Genomic DNA, 16,162 nt, shown 5'->3' with positions numbered 1-16,162 from the left:
CATACATTTTCTTTCAAAAAAACTAAGAGTTCATACATATGAGTATCATAGATCCTGAATAGTGAATACACTATTAGATGTTTCTGTCGTAATTATAAAAATGTCACTAAATATTTTTATTAATTTATAATATTTGATCATCCTATAAATGGATATCTAATTCTTATCCAATCTTAACCCTACACTCGATAATTGATTTTTTTTAAAAATTCAAAATAGCCGAAGGAATAGAATAATTCAAATGGACCGACAAGGTCGTAGTCTCGTAGATTACGATACTAAAAGTTCATGTGGAACCCTTTGAGTCTTTGACGAAATCAAAGTTGATTTTTAATTTTTTAATATGCTAATTAAAAATTAAAAATTAATGATAATAATAATTAGATAAAAGTAGCGGAAAAAAAGCTGGATGTTGCTAGATTTGTACACTATGCGTCAGATTTATTTGTAATTTCGTAATTATGGTTACCTTTTTTTGTTGTTGTCAAAATTAAAAAAGGAAAAAAGGGAAAGGTGATTAGCAAATTATTGAAGTAGGACCACTGAATCCTAGACTCATAATTACATCGTCTCCAACTGATTAAGTGATTAGTGGGTTTAACATACGTAACGATACTATAAGTAAAATTGGATAGGTTACTTATTAGCAAATCCTCCATTTGGAAAACAGTTTAGTTAACGTGAGTTACTATTTATACTCATCCTTTAAAAGAGGTTGGAAGTTCAAAATCTCATTTCATACGAAAAAATAAACAAAGTCAGTACTTTGTCCCTTCAGGATATATTGTGGCTTTAAAAAAAAACTGTTTGGTTAACCAATTGTGTATTTGAACATGTGTTAGGGTTTGATGATCTTGGTTATTTCTTCTCCTTTCGGAGATTCATCATGTTTTGGTAGATGATTGTTTTAATTTTTCCCAACTTAAAGAGTGTCAGGTTTGATGAGAAAATAATTTTATATTTTTTTTGAGGTTCTGTATCTTGCTCGATCAAAGAAATAATATCATATACTAACAAGGATAATATCAGGAAACATAATCGATCAAAAACATATATCTTCAATTGTACTATATATTATTTGATGTTATAATTTATATAATTATATATCGATTCAAATATTCTTAATATATTATAACAAATCAATTCTGTGAAAATATTAGTATTATTAAAAAAAATTAGTCGACATAAAGTATAAATTATAATTTCCAACTACTAATTTTTTTTTTTTGAAAACTCCAACTACTAATTAATCACTTAAATACTAACTGTTAATCTATACCATATTTTAAAACAGTAATTGATAGTCCCGTGACCGTTTGTTTTTTGGCAGTATATAGCACTGTATAATTGAATAATTTATTTTATTTTTTAATGTAAAGTTCAGATTAATTTTAATTGGTTTTCAAAAAAAAAAGATTAATTTTAATTGGACAACCTCAGTCTAGTGGATTGGTCTTAATTTGAGCTTGCCAGCTATGATCAACTTAAGTTGATTTACGTCATTATGGTTCCTTTGCTAATGCGGGTTTTACTCAGACTGCATATTCGAAAAGCGGTGGTGAACTGTCCTATAAATTAAAAATTAATTTAGATTGAATTCTCAATTTTCACTTTTTTAAAGACTCTGATGGTATTCTAAATCCTATAATAATAATAATAATAATAATAATAATAATAATAATAAAGAAAATATGATATAAATGGTGCTGACCTAGTGACCAGACTTGTATTAAATGCTTTCTGCAGTTGCGTCTACTTTGCGCATACTTTTATTTATTTACGCATTTATACGTTTTGTATTTTCTTTTGGTAATTTTTCAAAATTATTAAGACTATACTTTTAAAATATAAAAGTGTAATTGTTAGAATACTTCTTTTTTTAGAAAAGATAAATTATTACTTTTTGCCAAAGGCCTTGTGGTCAAGCGGCATGAAGTGATTCTCTAAAGTGGGAGGTCATGGGTTGAGAAAGTATATGGATAGATACTACATGTAACAGGGTCAATAGTATTCAAAAATTTATTAAAAAAATCTGCAACAGCTAATTAGAAGTGCACTTGAGATAAGTAGTACTAATTGATCGGCTCAAACTAATAAGATTTAAAACTTTATAATTATCGAGTCAATTAAAATAAAGAACGCTAACTGATCGGGTCAACTAAAAACGACTTGATACCTTAGTCTTTAGAGTTAGAAGTCAATTATTTAACAACTTGACTCTGATTTTCACAATACTTATTACGGAGTATTATTTTTCTCTTCATATAAAACATGTAATAACCAACTTGTTTGGCCTGAGTGATCGTGCACTCTCATTTTTTAAGAAAGGTCGGTATGAGCTATATAGTGTTCAGACAAAGAAATGATAAAAATAAAAAAGAATGTAATGATATTACATCAAGAATGAGTGTATTTGCGCGGTTGTCATTTACTCATTTGTCTGCACTAGATTTTAGAGACCCCATTTTCCGTGTATTGGGTTTTGAGTGGCTGCTTGAGTTCAAAAGCATCATTCTCTGTTTTGGGTGACTGTACGATGCAGATTGGATGCGATTTGGATGAAGTTTAGCCTCCAATTTTGTTGTGGAGAGTTAAAGCTGAAGTCTTTCTCAGAAACTTCACCATTCGGATTCGCTTGAGTGGGCTATCGGATTTGATTTGCGCTACAGTGGCTGTTGCCTGTGCATTGGTGAATCAGTCGGCGCGAACAGGGTTTGGGTTTTTTTAAAAAAAAATTCTGAGATTTCTGCCCGGATTTATTGATTCTGCATTTTGCTCGCTGGCGTAGAGTTTACTAGTTTAGCTTTTTTTGGCCTGTAAAGTGTTTGATGATTGGTTTGCTTGAACTTTCCCGGACGCGTTTTATTGATTTGTTGTGAACTTGTGAATTGTGATGAATGAATGATGGGGAGGGGAGGTTTATTGATTTGTTTGGGTGTTGAATTGTCTAAAAACTTAGCTTGACTAGGAATTGTTGAATTATTATTGTGTGAACTTTAATGCATCTGAGAAATGGTTAGATTTGGTTAGGATTGATAGTGAAATGTCTGGTAGTTCTTCTCCTAATTCTGCCCCATCACCTGTTCCACCAATAGCCTCTACCCCACCACCGCAACCCTCACCTCCAAAATCTCCGGCGCCGGACCCCTCTTCTCAGCCCAATGCCAACGGTGGCACTCCTCCTTCTTTACCCCCACAGCCCCCTTCTGTGGCTAATGTGACATCTCCACCTCCAATTTCAGTATCACCACCCCCAATGGCTTCATCGCCGCCACCTATAACATCTCCACCCCCAACTAGTCCCCCACCTTCAATATCCAGTCCTCCACCTGCACCATCTGACCCACCACCACCACCACCATCACCGGTGGTGGTGGTGAACTCACCACCGCCTACGTCACCTGATCCTCCAGTTAGTTCGCCTCCACCTTCATCTAGTTTACCATCTCCACCTCCTTCAACATCTAATCCTCCGGTTAGTTCACCGCCTCCTCCAGCTACTAATCCTTCACCTAGTTCACCTCCACCCCGAGAGGAGCCCCCGAAAACTGGGGCTTCTCCACCGCCAAAGTCGCCTGTGATTCCAACTCCACCATCTACTCAGCCTCCAAAAAGTTCTCCGCCCCCACCACCATCATCTAGGCCGTCGGAAAATTCCCCTCCGCCACCAACCGCTGAGCGGCCTAAAAGTTCAACTCCAACTCCACCTTCACCATCTAAGCCACCCAAGAATTCACCTCCATCACCACCAAAATCCAAGCCTCCTAGAAGTTCACCTTCTCCTCCAGAATCAGATCCTACAAAAGCTCCACCCCCTCTGCCTGCATCATCGGTACCCCCTAATAACTCTCCCCAACCACCAAGTCCTGTACCTCCTCCACTTTCTTCATCAGCACTTCAACCACCAGGAGTAGTACAATTGTCACCTCCCCCATCTCCTCCTTCAACCTTAGTTCCTCCAAATGAACCTGCTGACAACAGTTCTACTAGCAATGCCAGTGATAGCCCCAATTCCTCAGGTGGTGGGGGCATTGGTACCGGAGGGACTGTAGCTGTTGGCTTAGTTCTTGGTCTTCTCTTGCTTGGTCTTGTTGGAGTAGTTGGATGGTGCATATGGAAACGTAAGAAAAAGGCTTCTGTAGTCAATGGTGGTTATATCCTGCCAACCTCTTTTGCCTCTTCTCCAAAATCTGGTAAATTATCTAAAGCTATTGTTATCATTTCTCACTTTTTAATTAATAAATATAGATGCTTATAACTTATAAGTGTCATCTATGCAATGTTATGTGCTTTAGTTTTTGTAATGAAAATTTATAAAAACTGTGACTTCTCTACAGATTCTGCCTTGTTAAAAGTGCAAGCATTAACACATGGTTTTGGAGGTGGTTCTGGCAGTGAGTTTGTCAATTCACCAAGGGAACATGGTGCATTTGGCAATTCACGGCCATGGTTTACCTATGAAGAACTAGTGGAGGCTACTAATGGTTTTGCCGAACAAAATCTTTTGGGTGAAGGTGGATTTGGTGCTGTGTACAAAGGATGCCTAGCAGATGGGTCGGTGGTAGCAGTAAAGCAACTGAAAATTGGTGGAGGTCAGGGTGACCGTGAATTCAGGGCAGAAGTTGAAATCATAAGTCGAATTCACCATCGTCACTTGGTCTCTCTTGTGGGTTACTGCATCTTGGAGAACAAAAGATTGCTTGTTTATGATTATGTTCCTAATGACACCCTTCATTTCCACCTTCATGGTAGATGTTATTTATTTTTTCAATTTCAAGAAAGGATTTGTCTACTGGATTGCTAAAGCTATGTGTTGCTGTTTCTGTTTCCAGGGAATGGGAGACCAGTTATGGATTGGCCAACACGTGTAAAGATTGCCATTGGTGCAGCTCGCGGAATAGCTTATCTCCATGAAGATTGTGATTAAACTTTCCCTTCTCTCTTTTAAGTATTATGAGTCATCTCATGTCAATGTGCGTGTCATTTATTTCAAAAATTGCTAAAGCACTGATATGGGCCTTCCATTTAAGAACAAATTTTTGTCGGTACATATGATAATGGAATTACTTGTTGCATTGGATTGACATATGACTTGATTCCATCCAAAAGAAAAGAAGAGAGAGAAAAAGGAAACACATAGTTTGTTTTAGATGCATTAGTGGCAACTTTTGCAATTGATCATTTTCATTTTGAAAATGTCACGCCTCTATAGCTTAAAATTTCAAGTTATGTCTATAATAACCTCTGCCCTATACTGTAATAGTGTCAATCCTTTAATGTGGACAAACCCTACTATCATGTTGACAAAGAGCTACAAAGTAACATAAACTTAAAGCTGCAGAAGTCACGAACATTTGTCGCTTACTCTAGAATGTAGATTGGTGATTACTTTGTATCAATAGTTATTCATTCTTTGTTGTTTGAACTTTTGAACTGCAGGTCATCCACGGATTATCCATAGAGATATCAAGTCTTCAAACATTCTTTTGGATAATAACTTTGAAGCTCGGGTATGCTTACCAGCCCTCAAATTTCAGATTTCATGTTTGCTATCTTTCATAAATTTGTTGATTTAAAAAAAATAAAAAATTTACAGGTTGCTGATTTTGGACTAGCTAAATTAGCTTTGGATGCAAACACACATGTTACTACGCGTGTGATGGGAACCTTTGGGTAAGCAGTCATCTATTATTATCTCAGTGCCAAATAAATATCAAAATGGAACCATTAGGAAGTACAATTCTATTTCATATCTGCATTTCATGTAAATCCTGTTATATCCTGATTAATGTATAAAAATAATAAATGGTTATTGAAATACTATATCTCCCCTCTCTAACAGCTTAAGCTTTCAGTTTAGATGATGTAGCACATAATTCAAGACTAATTTCTTTGGTTGCTTGGATTTAGATACATGGCTCCTGAATATGCATCAAGTGGCAAGTTGACAGAAAAGTCTGATGTTTTTTCATTTGGGGTTGTGCTTCTGGAGCTAATAACGGGACGCAAGCCTGTCGATACATCTCAACCTTTAGGGGAAGAGAGCCTGGTTGAGTGGGTATGATCATGGCCATAATCTTTATCTGTATTTTTGCATATCAGCTTAAATCATCTTTCATTCAAGTATACACAGAATTATTATGTGCTTTTCAGTATCCTGACTTTCGTATTGCTAGTTTGCTAGTTTTTGCGCCTTTAACTTGTTATGTAGACACTAAATAACTTGGCAGATGGGCCCAAGAAGTGATGAAACCCATTCTTAGGTAGCTGTGCTCTCAATTCTGTTTTAGGGACCTAAATGCTGGTTGAAGGTCAATCAGAACTTGACTCTAGAAAAGTTGAGAAAATCTTGTGCATCTACGTTTTAGAGGGAGCCTAGAGTTGGAGCAGATTCCATAGCCTGTGAGGCTGTGACCTGCTTCAATGTTCAGACTGCCGGGTCATATCTTCTAACTAAATTTGATAGGGCCAACTGTCAAAGTGGAGGGAAATGTGAAATGTCATTTAGTTAGTGGAGCAGGAAGTTTTTGAATATCTCATTCATAATTGTCGTCCTGGCTGAGTTTCACATCAGCCAAAAATTGTCATGCAACCAAATTGCTAGTTATTGGTTATAGTCTTGACTTGGTCTAGTCTATTAATTTTTCAGGCTCGACCTTTGCTGAGTCAGGCTCTTGAAACCGAGGAATTTCAGCACCTAACAGATCCAAGACTAGAGAAAAATTATGTCGATAATGAAATGTTCAGAATGATTGAGGCTGCTGCAGCTTGTGTTCGCCATTCTTCCACAAAAAGACCACGAATGGGACAGGTAACTATTATCAGTTATCACCAAAATATTTCCCTGTAACCCCTTTTGGCCGTATGTGTTAGAAGTTTATATCTCCGGTGGTATTGTTGCAAATTTCAGGTTGTGAGAGCTTTTGATAGTATGGCCATGTCGGACCTCACGAATGGAATGAGACTCGGTGAAAGTGAAATATTCGACTCCGCAGAACAATCCGCGGAAATAAGGTTGTTTCAGAGGATGGCATTTGGTAGTGGGAATTACAGTACAGATTTTTTGAGTCACAGTAGTTGGAATAGTTGATTCATGGTAAATACTGTTGAGGCAGTTACCGAAGTATCGACCACTGGGCTTGCCCCTGCAAGTTCATCTGTTGATAAGTGGATAACTAAACTCAATTGCAAGGTACATATTTTTGTCTCTGAGATCAAGCCCTGAAATTAGAATCTTGAACTTAGATCCATGAATAGATTTTGGAAGTAATTTCCATTTTTGCCTTTCTTAGACGAATTCATATTATTCTTTGCAGAGATTTTTTCCTGTAAGTAGCTGAAAATATTCTTGTCCATACATTCATTGTTTTACAATATAATCCTTTTTTCCTTCAAGATTGTGTTTGCCTTATTGGAAACTTGTACTCAACAACTTTTTTTTAAAAAAATAATAAAAATTTTATTTTTTTTTCTTCTGATTTTCATGTATTTATATATGTAAATCCAAAATGAAGTGTGTTATGAATAACAATATAGATTCCTTGGGAGCAGTCTATTGAGTTCTTGGTTTGAGCCGGTCAGCTATGGACAACCTGACTTGTTTACCTCCTTGTTCTTTGTCGGCTAAGGTCACAAGGCGGGTTTATTCAGTACGTACCCTCGGGCAGTGACTGCGGGTTTCCTCGCCACCCCAAAAAAAAATATAGATTTCTTTGTGTAGAAGATAAGCTGAATGAAACTTGTACTACAAGTTACTAGAGATGACAGCTTATGTTTCCTTGGAAAAGAATTATAGTTTACAGCTTTGTCAGAAGTCAAATGACTCATTGGGTCTGTCTTCTTTAGCTTATTGCTTCACACTTCATAAACCATCCAAGGAGGAGAAAGAACATATTCCTGAAGAAATGGCACCCATTAATCTCATCATTCACAATCTCCAATCCTCCCTTCTCTCCTCTCTTTCAGAATGGAGGATCGAAACGCTCTTGCTGCAGATTGCATTGTCATATCGTGCTGCTGCCAGTGCCTGATTCTGCAGCTCATCATCTTCATCTTGCTCAGGCTTCCATCCCGGATGATTCGGAAGACGAAACGGTATGTGAAAAGGCGGCTGAGAAGCAGGAAGCGGGCCGAGAAGGTTGTGCAGATAGAAGTGTGTGGATATGGAGATGGAAGCTCGAGAAGGTGTGGCGGGTCACCTGCTAGGGTTTTGCAGGTTGGAGATGATGGGTTCCCATTTAGTGACTGCAGTTTTGGGTGCTGTATGGATGAAGTTGATAGGGTTTTGGAGGAGTTTTCACAGAAAGGGGAATTTGGTTTTGGGAGCTTTTGGGGTGGTGATGTTTCAAAGAGAGTGTTTTCTTATTGTGAAACCAAACAAGAAGTGGATTATGATTGTTTTCATCATCATTTGTTAGAAACCTTTGGTTCTTTCAACTTCAAGCAATAGCCTTTCCTAGCATTCATTCAAAAACCTTGTCTCCATGAATATCCAATAATTACATCATATAGAATGGAAGATTATGATCTATAATGCATAAGAACTCTTCAGGGTTAGTGTTTTCAAGCATATTGAAAAACAAAAACACCATACCCTACCTTTCAAAAATGTTTCATATTTGACGGGCAATTCCAACAAAGTTGGTTGAGCAATTTACATGGTAATTATAGGGTTTCAAATTCGACTATTGCCTATTAGCTTTTTTGGTTGAAGCTAATCAGCTATGAACAACTTAAGCTGATTTACCTCATTGTGATCCTTTGTTCGTTAGATCACAAGGCAAGCTTCATCCATAACGCACCTTCAAATAGCGGTGCTGGCAAGTTTTTTCGTAAATTAAAGAAATGTTTCATATCCTAGGTTATGTTTTCTATTTCCGTGCTATCTAAATTATGGCAGTTTAAGACAAGAGAATCATGTTACATCTACTCAACTATCCCTTTCGGGGCATAAAAAATGGTTTGAGAAATAAAATGGTGCTTATTTATTGTGACAAAATGTTTACAAGAGGATAGTATTGAAAGAAACATCTAGGGTTACAAGGAAAACCAACCCCTCTCAGTCTCTTCCTCATGGAAAATTACATTTCCTTATCTGCAACTCATCTCCAACATCTATATAACTCCCAACAATTTTACACTGTAAAATGAAAGAATATATATAGCTAAAATTGCAAAACTTACAGAGATTGTCACCAATCTCCAACACCTAAGAAAACATGATACAGTTGAAAGGTGCTTCTATACAAACCTCTATGTATACCTGCAGAACCACCTACCCCCGCCCCGCGCTCATGTACAACGGGCAGAGTTCTTCGGGTTTTACAGTGTGTTGTTTAAGGTATATATCATGTTCTGTTCTGCCAGGGACAATGTGCTATCTCGTGCTGCGATTCCCGTCTTCCAATGGATTCGTTCTCGCGAGAGAACGAGCGGTGAATCCGACGGTTGTAGGCCTTATGGACCTCTGCCTGACCATGTTGCAGTACTCGGGGTCCTCGGTTTTTCCCTCGTACCTTAACCACTGAATCATCCCGTGGTACATTGGGAAGAACTGGATCTGGATCGCATTGTATGCGAAGTACGGGATCAGAGCGGCCAACACGACGAACAGGGTGACTATCCAGTACATGGGGGCCGGGGCGAGGGCCTCCACGAAAACTTGGTATGCAGTGGTCGAGAACGTTGTAGGGAGAGCGCCATAGATGAGGAGATAAATATACCACAGCGCGATTCCGCCCCAGATGAAGATGTGCTGGATTAAGGTGAAGTAGCTCACGGCGAGGGCCATTTGGCAGTTCACAACCCAAATGACGCAAGTGTACATTGTTGCCCCGACGACTGCATATCCAGCTACTTTTCCATCCTTCTTGTAAGATTGAGGGTCTATCGCGTTTATGCAGAGGAAAAATATGATCACAGCCGAGCAAACCCCGTTAAACATCCACCCAATTATTCGCTTCCAGCTGAAGAGAACATTCTGAACACCTTCTTGATAAAGTAAAGGAAACTGCAAGACCGAATACAGGTATAGGCATTCAGCGCCATAAAGAAGGCGGGAGGAAGAATAGAAACTTTCAGAATTGTCATTTTTTTTTAGTGACGAGGAAAATCCACAGCCACTACCCGAGGGTGTGCGTTGGGTAACCTCGTCTTGTAACCCTAGCCAGTGAAGAGGTAAACCAGCTTAGGTTAGCTATAGCCGACTGACTCAAACCAAGAAGGCCAATAGGCTGCTCTCACTAGGTGTTGAACTTGTAACCTTGTGATTACCAAACTAACAGTCTGGCCAATTCGGCTAGGGTTTCCCCCGGAATTGTCATTTTATATGCATGTCTTATGAGATTCTTTCACAATTGGTAGTCACATAACATTCTTGTTTCACAATTGATAATGTAGTGCTTAGTGCAGACACTGAAACAATCATCTATATTGTGCATTGAGAATTTGAGATTACATACCTTGAGGCAATATCGGGCAGACACATCTTGATCGAAAACCCCCAAGGCAATCACGGGGAGTGATGTGAAGAAGACGTTGTAAAGTGAGAGGAACCAATCATTGTATGCAGGTTGCCCGGAAAATGATGCATATGCCTCGTACAAGAACACAGTAACCCCGAAGGTGATATTTTTGTAGAAGAAATAGCATACCTGCAAGAGGAAGAAGGAATACATATTTAATCAACTCCACAATTTTTTTAGACAAGGATTGAAAAACTTCAATATGGAATAAAATCGATAATGTAAATTGTAAAATAGATTTACCATTGAAGAGATCCTTCTGTAACACCAATGCCCGTGCACTAAAAGCAAGCGCTCCAAAAATCGGAACTGAGCAATTGCAACATCACTTGACATGACAGCCTGCGTTTGCAAAGCCATAGAAAACGCAAAAATTAGGAAATGGGGAGATATGTTACATCTATCGTCGATAGAATTGAAGTCGCTATAATGTGACCATAAAAACGTCATAGATTCATACCTGCATTCCTTCAACACCGCTGATTCCAATCCCAATGTCTGCTTCTTGGAGCATTCCTACATCATTAGCCCCATCACCAATTGCCAACGTTGTTTTCCCCGTTCCAATTTTAACAAGTCTTGTTACCTGTAGATTCCCGAAAATGTTTCGAGCAGAGAAAACGAACATTAGAAATGCTTCTAGTTCAGCAAAGAAAAAAGGCTGCTCTCAGGTGGGAAAGAATCCGGGAAAGGGAAAATATAATCGATTCGATGAGGCACGCATCACGACTTACCAATGCCTTCTGTTTTGGCGATGAGCGACAGCATATGACGGAAGCACACCGAATTGCAAGTCCTAAAAACAAGTTTTCTAAGCCATCTTCGAGCGCATAAGTAAGGGATTTTCCATCAACAATCAAAGCAAACGCCTCGTTGTTCGATGAAGCAAGCAGAGCTTTCCCATCAGTAAGTTGCTTAAGGACACTTTTTCTTGAAGCCTATAGACATTAAGTTCAGAAAAACATACATATCAATACAGCATTGAGATTATCGTAACTAATTACAAATCTAAGGAGTATAAACGTCAATTTTCTTTATGTATAACTCGGGCTTCTTGTAAACATCAGCATTGTTTGTGTTCTCAAACAAAGGAAATGTAAAAACTAAGCATTTATTTACCTTGGCTATTGCTCTTTTGTCTCCCGCTTTCTCCAAAGCGATGATTTCGGGGGCATCCAAGTTTACAATTATCTGCTTCATTCCTTGTCTAAGCAAGCTACACGCATAACTGCAAAACAAAAACCAAAAAAAAAAAAATTGAATCAACTATACTGTAGGCAAATACTCGCCTAAAATAAGTAACACGAAAACTAAAAGAAAAGCATCATACCCAATATTAATGGCGGTTTCCATCTTATCTCCGGTCAAAACCCATATCTTTATGCCTGCTTGGGCAAGCTTGTCAATACACTCGGGAACCTGACAAAAATAGCAAAATATAAGTTAAAATTAACAATTTGTATCAACATTTTGATCTGTTAAAAAGCAATGTGGCGTCTTAAAACTCACCCCTTGTTGGAGTTTGTCCTCAACAGCGGTAGCCCCAAGAAGAATTAAGTCTTTTTCAACCCTCTCCGTTACTTCATCAATCATTGCATCACGATCGGCACTGACCAAGTTCTTGGCCTCCGTAAATTGTTCATTAAACACTCTATATTCTTCCTCGGTGAGCTCACGATAAGCAAGTATCAACGTCCTCAGGCCTGCATCAGCATACTCGTGTACATGCTCTCTCGTGTTTTCTTCAAACTCCCTTCCGTTTAGAGCAAGCCTTTCGAACATGACACTGCAATTAAGTAGACCAAACACAGAAATTTGAAGAGATTAGCGGGGATAACCTAAAAAAAAAAACATTAGAGAAGATAAGAAGTATTGCTAACCTATCGGCCCCTTTGCAGAGCAGCAATATTTTCCCGTCCTCATCTTGAACTATCACAGACATCCTTTTTCTTGCACTGTTGAACTCCAAAACATTCAAAATCTTATACGACCTGCAAGCGAGAATGGTTATGAGTTAGTATTTAATGTAAACACACAATTCCATTATTCAATAGTCCACCGCTTTAGCACAATAGCACGTCATATGTACTAACCTTTCAACTCTTTTGCGAGATGCGAGATCCAACTCACTCACCGAGACACTACTTTGTGTTCTTTTATTGAATTCAAAGCCAATCTCTCTTGCGGCAATCACAAAAGCCGCTTCGTCTGGAGACTCAGCTTCGTACGAAACCTTACGTGAAGCCTCATCAACTTCGGGTATGACAGTGTGACAGACTGCCAATAACCGGAAAAATTTCTGTATTACGTCCGATCGGGGCTCATTAATCCAGCTCCCACCCATGATTCGTTCGTCGTCAAAGTTGAAGCCTTTCACGGTTGATTTCCTCACAACATCTGGAGAATCCTCGAGCTCCCTACCATTAACCATCAAAGGCGATCCTTTTCTTCTAGCCATAGCCCTTTCGACTTCGGTAATACCACGACCATATGCAGTTCCCGCCACAGAGCATTTAACAAACTCCATGGAATTACACGTTAATGTGCCTGTCTTGTCAGAAAGTATCGTGTCGACTTGGCCAAGTTCCTCGTTCAAATTCGAGGTCCGGGCATTTGCTGGCTTGTCGGTTTCCTCATAATACATATTGATATCTTGATTAATGAAGATACTCTGAAGAACTTTGACGATTTCGATTGACACGTACAAGGAGATTGGAATCAAGTAGCTGTACAGCATCACGGCGGTCAAGAAGTGATAAACGGCAGCAGCTGGAGCCCGGTGAGGATCAAAGAAAATTTTAGCACTGTCCGGTCTTAAATACCATCGCTGGTGCCCATCATCCAAGTCCTGTCTAGTCGTAATCCCAAAGTAGATTGACCCAACGAGAGCGAAAGTGAACAAAACTCCGAATAAGAAGTATATGATCTTATCCATTTTCCTCTCGATTTTGCTTCTCTTCGAAGGGGGTTCAGTGGCATTTTGCATAACCTTCGTGTCATGACCAGTGAAGATAACTACCCCATACACGTACTCCGTGTTTCGTAACTTCGAGTCCCTCAGAAGCAGTTGTTGCGGGGAAACCGGGTACTGCTGACCTTCAAACTCCATGCTCCCAACAAATGTATACAAACTAGGATTAGGATCTTCGCATTTAACCATAGCCTTAAAGTCTCTGAAGTTCGAGTCCTCGTGCAAGGACGAAGTAACCTCCAACGCCTGTTTAAGCTTCAGATTAGTCTCCCCATCCAGATTCATCGTCTCAACATAACAGATCGCGTCCTCGTAATTGGACGAGAGCAAAAGAAGGTCAGCCGGGAAAAATTCATCCTTCTGCACCTTCACCACAGCTCCCACTTTCAAATACCTCCACTCGGTATCCTCAAACACACCCCCGCCTAGATGCACCTTAACTTTCCTGCTGTTCACCTCAATATCCTGAAAAACGAAACGTTTTCACACGCCTTAAAGACCTGGACATAACAGCTGTTTGTAGGCAAGAATGATCCATATAAGATAATAGTTATATTCCTTTGACCAAAGAATCACATATTCAAAATTCAGAAACTATGCACAAGAATTATCCCAAGAACCATCCAGCATCAGGTGGAAAAAGATTCAAAGAATCACTTTTCCTATGCAAAATGATTTTCAAGTAATTCCAAATTGAAAATAAAGTGAGAAATTTCCCATCATCAATTAAGTATCCCAAAAGGCAAGCAATCTTGACTTCCACTAACAAGCTAAAAACAATTCAGTTCCCTTAAAAGACTGTCTAATTGAGTAAATCCAAATTAATTGAAGATCCAGAATAAGAAATTTAAAGAAATCCTAAATATAAAACACTGTTTTTTTTTTTTTTTCAGAATTTAATTACATAAAAGAGTAAACTTAAATAAATACCTGTTGTTTTCTATGCCAGTCTTCAATGCCCTCTTTCACCATAGTTGCCCCAATAACTATGATGAGAGGGAGAATGGCAGTGACAGCAGTATAGGGAGCCAGAGGAGTGAAGGCCATGATGCCTGTGACCAAGAAATAGAAGTTTGCCACTCTCCTGAACTGTTCAAACAAGGATTTAGGCAAGAAAGTTGCAGCTGTGTACTTGGTAGTACTCACATAATTCCCAGAATAATTCCTAAAACTGGCCTCCTCAGCATCTGGTTCATTGCAGAACACCACTCTTGAAAACCCTGGTCCCCCTATCTGTGACTGGTCTTCTTTGTTAAATGATGACCTCCCACATCTGAATGAGTAGATCTTGCTCAAATGCAGCTTTCTTCTCCTGCCTGTCCTCATTTTTTTCAAGAATCTTCACTCCACTTCAAACCAAAACCAGTTTTCACACACTTGGTTTTCACCAAAACTCACTGTTTTTGCAGTTTCTCAAATTCCCAGAAGCCTAAAACCCCAAATATTCCCAAAAATCACACAAACCCTGACAGAAAAACTTCACCTGGATATAAGTTTCAGAAGCCAGAACAGAGGTCCAAGAACCACTCCACTAGAAATAGCTTGAGGAGACAAGAGGCAGAGACACAAACTAAAAGAGATTGGCTTTTATGTGTGTGTCTATGTGAGAGAGAAGAGAGAGAGAGAGGAGGGGTGGGGGGTGGGTGGGTAGTTAAAGATTCAGACAACCCAAACCCAAAATCAAAACCAAAAACAAAGCCAAATGGAACCTAGTACCCCCTGAATAACACAAAAAAGCTCCAATCTTTGCTGCAAAACCCAAAGAGATTTTCTTTAATTCTCAGCTGAATGAACAAAAGAATGACAGTGAAAAATGAAGAAGAGAAAGCAATCAAGAACCTTGTCCTTAAATACAGTACAATAATGTATATTCTTGTGTCATAAATGGTGGGAAGAATTTTCCTTTGGCACAAAAGCTTTGAACATTGACTTGATCTCCCTAACCCTCTCTCTCTAAATGCCTAATACCCTCTCATTGACTTCACAAAATTTTGATTTGAACACGCGCTAATGGTTTCGTCTCCAAACGAAACTTCCAAATCACTCACCCCACTATTCTTTCCAAAAAAAAAAAATCCCTTTTTTTCCCCAATAACTCAAATATATAAATATATACTATAAAATATTCAGAAAATGTAAATACAAGATCTTTAATATATATGAGCTAATGGTGACAATGATTGATGTGTATATTTTTGTAATCTGATCTACTGATCTCCCCCTTTGAATCTGAAGCTTTACAAAGGGGAATTCCTCACTTGCAGTGTTGCAGGTTAACAACAATTTTTTTTTTCTCTTTTTTTTTTTTTTAACACTCTGTATTTTTTTTTTCCTTGTTTGTAGATCTCTGGGTTTGGTCTTCTCCCTCTGTTATTAGGAAGTTTCACAGAAAGAAAAAGACAAAAGACAAAAGACTCTATGTTCTCTCCAGAATATATAAATATATATATATATATATATATATATATATATATATATATAGTTATATACCCACAATAGGCCTTTTTTGTTCCTTTTTTTTTTTCTACCAAAAAACAAACAGAGAGAAATAATAAAAAGAAAATAATTGTCTTTATCGGTGAAGTAATTATTAAAAATAATATATATATATATATATATATATATATATATATATAAAGACAACATTTTGGTCTGCTAAGATTAAAAT

At 38.3% G+C, this 16,162-nt stretch overlaps 3 protein-coding genes across 4 annotated transcripts; 2 read left to right on the top strand and 1 right to left on the bottom strand.

Moving 5' to 3' along the window:
* The first annotated feature begins 2,445 nt into the window (after window positions 1–2,445).
* On the top strand, window positions 2,446–7,395 carry LOC116025246 (proline-rich receptor-like protein kinase PERK9). Of its 2 annotated transcripts, XM_031266411.1 has the most exons (8): window positions 2,451–4,193; window positions 4,338–4,748; window positions 4,833–4,919; window positions 5,440–5,510; window positions 5,597–5,673; window positions 5,911–6,058; window positions 6,650–6,811; window positions 6,911–7,395. In XM_031266411.1, exons 1-8 carry the CDS (start codon window positions 3,044–3,046, stop codon window positions 7,088–7,090), a joined length of 2,286 nt encoding a protein of 761 aa, XP_031122271.1. In that variant the 5' UTR covers window positions 2,451–3,043; the 3' UTR covers window positions 7,091–7,395. The 2 variants fall into 2 exon arrangements, with proteins under 2 accessions (XP_031122272.1, XP_031122271.1); XM_031266412.1 differs by lacking the exons at window positions 6,650–6,811; window positions 6,911–7,395 and adding an exon at window positions 6,291–6,643 and having other exon boundaries at window positions 2,446–4,193.
* On the top strand, window positions 7,082–8,629 carry LOC116025249. Its single transcript, XM_031266413.1, has 2 exons — window positions 7,082–7,192; window positions 7,966–8,629. Exon 2 carries the CDS (start codon window positions 7,967–7,969, stop codon window positions 8,447–8,449), a length of 483 nt encoding a protein of 160 aa, XP_031122273.1. The 5' UTR covers window positions 7,082–7,192; window position 7,966; the 3' UTR covers window positions 8,450–8,629.
* A 331-nt stretch (window positions 8,630–8,960) lies between these two features.
* Window positions 8,961–15,352, bottom strand: LOC116024536 (putative phospholipid-transporting ATPase 9). The gene is made up of 12 exons (XM_031265448.1): window positions 15,334–15,352; window positions 14,425–15,243; window positions 12,617–13,959; window positions 12,404–12,514; window positions 12,033–12,309; window positions 11,854–11,942; window positions 11,643–11,751; window positions 11,258–11,461; window positions 10,984–11,109; window positions 10,767–10,865; window positions 10,461–10,652; window positions 8,961–10,009 (listed from the first exon to the last, which is right to left on the bottom strand). Exons 2-12 carry the CDS (start codon window positions 14,818–14,820, stop codon window positions 9,377–9,379), a joined length of 3,579 nt encoding a protein of 1,192 aa, XP_031121308.1. The 5' UTR covers window positions 14,821–15,243; window positions 15,334–15,352; the 3' UTR covers window positions 8,961–9,376.
* Window positions 15,353–16,162: the final 810 nt, after the last annotated feature.

The sequence above is a fragment of the Ipomoea triloba genome, chromosome 7, assembly GCF_003576645.1.
Source record: "Ipomoea triloba cultivar NCNSP0323 chromosome 7, ASM357664v1".
NCBI classification, from domain to species: Eukaryota; Viridiplantae; Streptophyta; class Magnoliopsida; order Solanales; family Convolvulaceae; genus Ipomoea; species Ipomoea triloba.
Note: the sequence above shows the minus strand (reverse complement) of the source record. Positions and strands in the feature narration are given on the sequence as shown.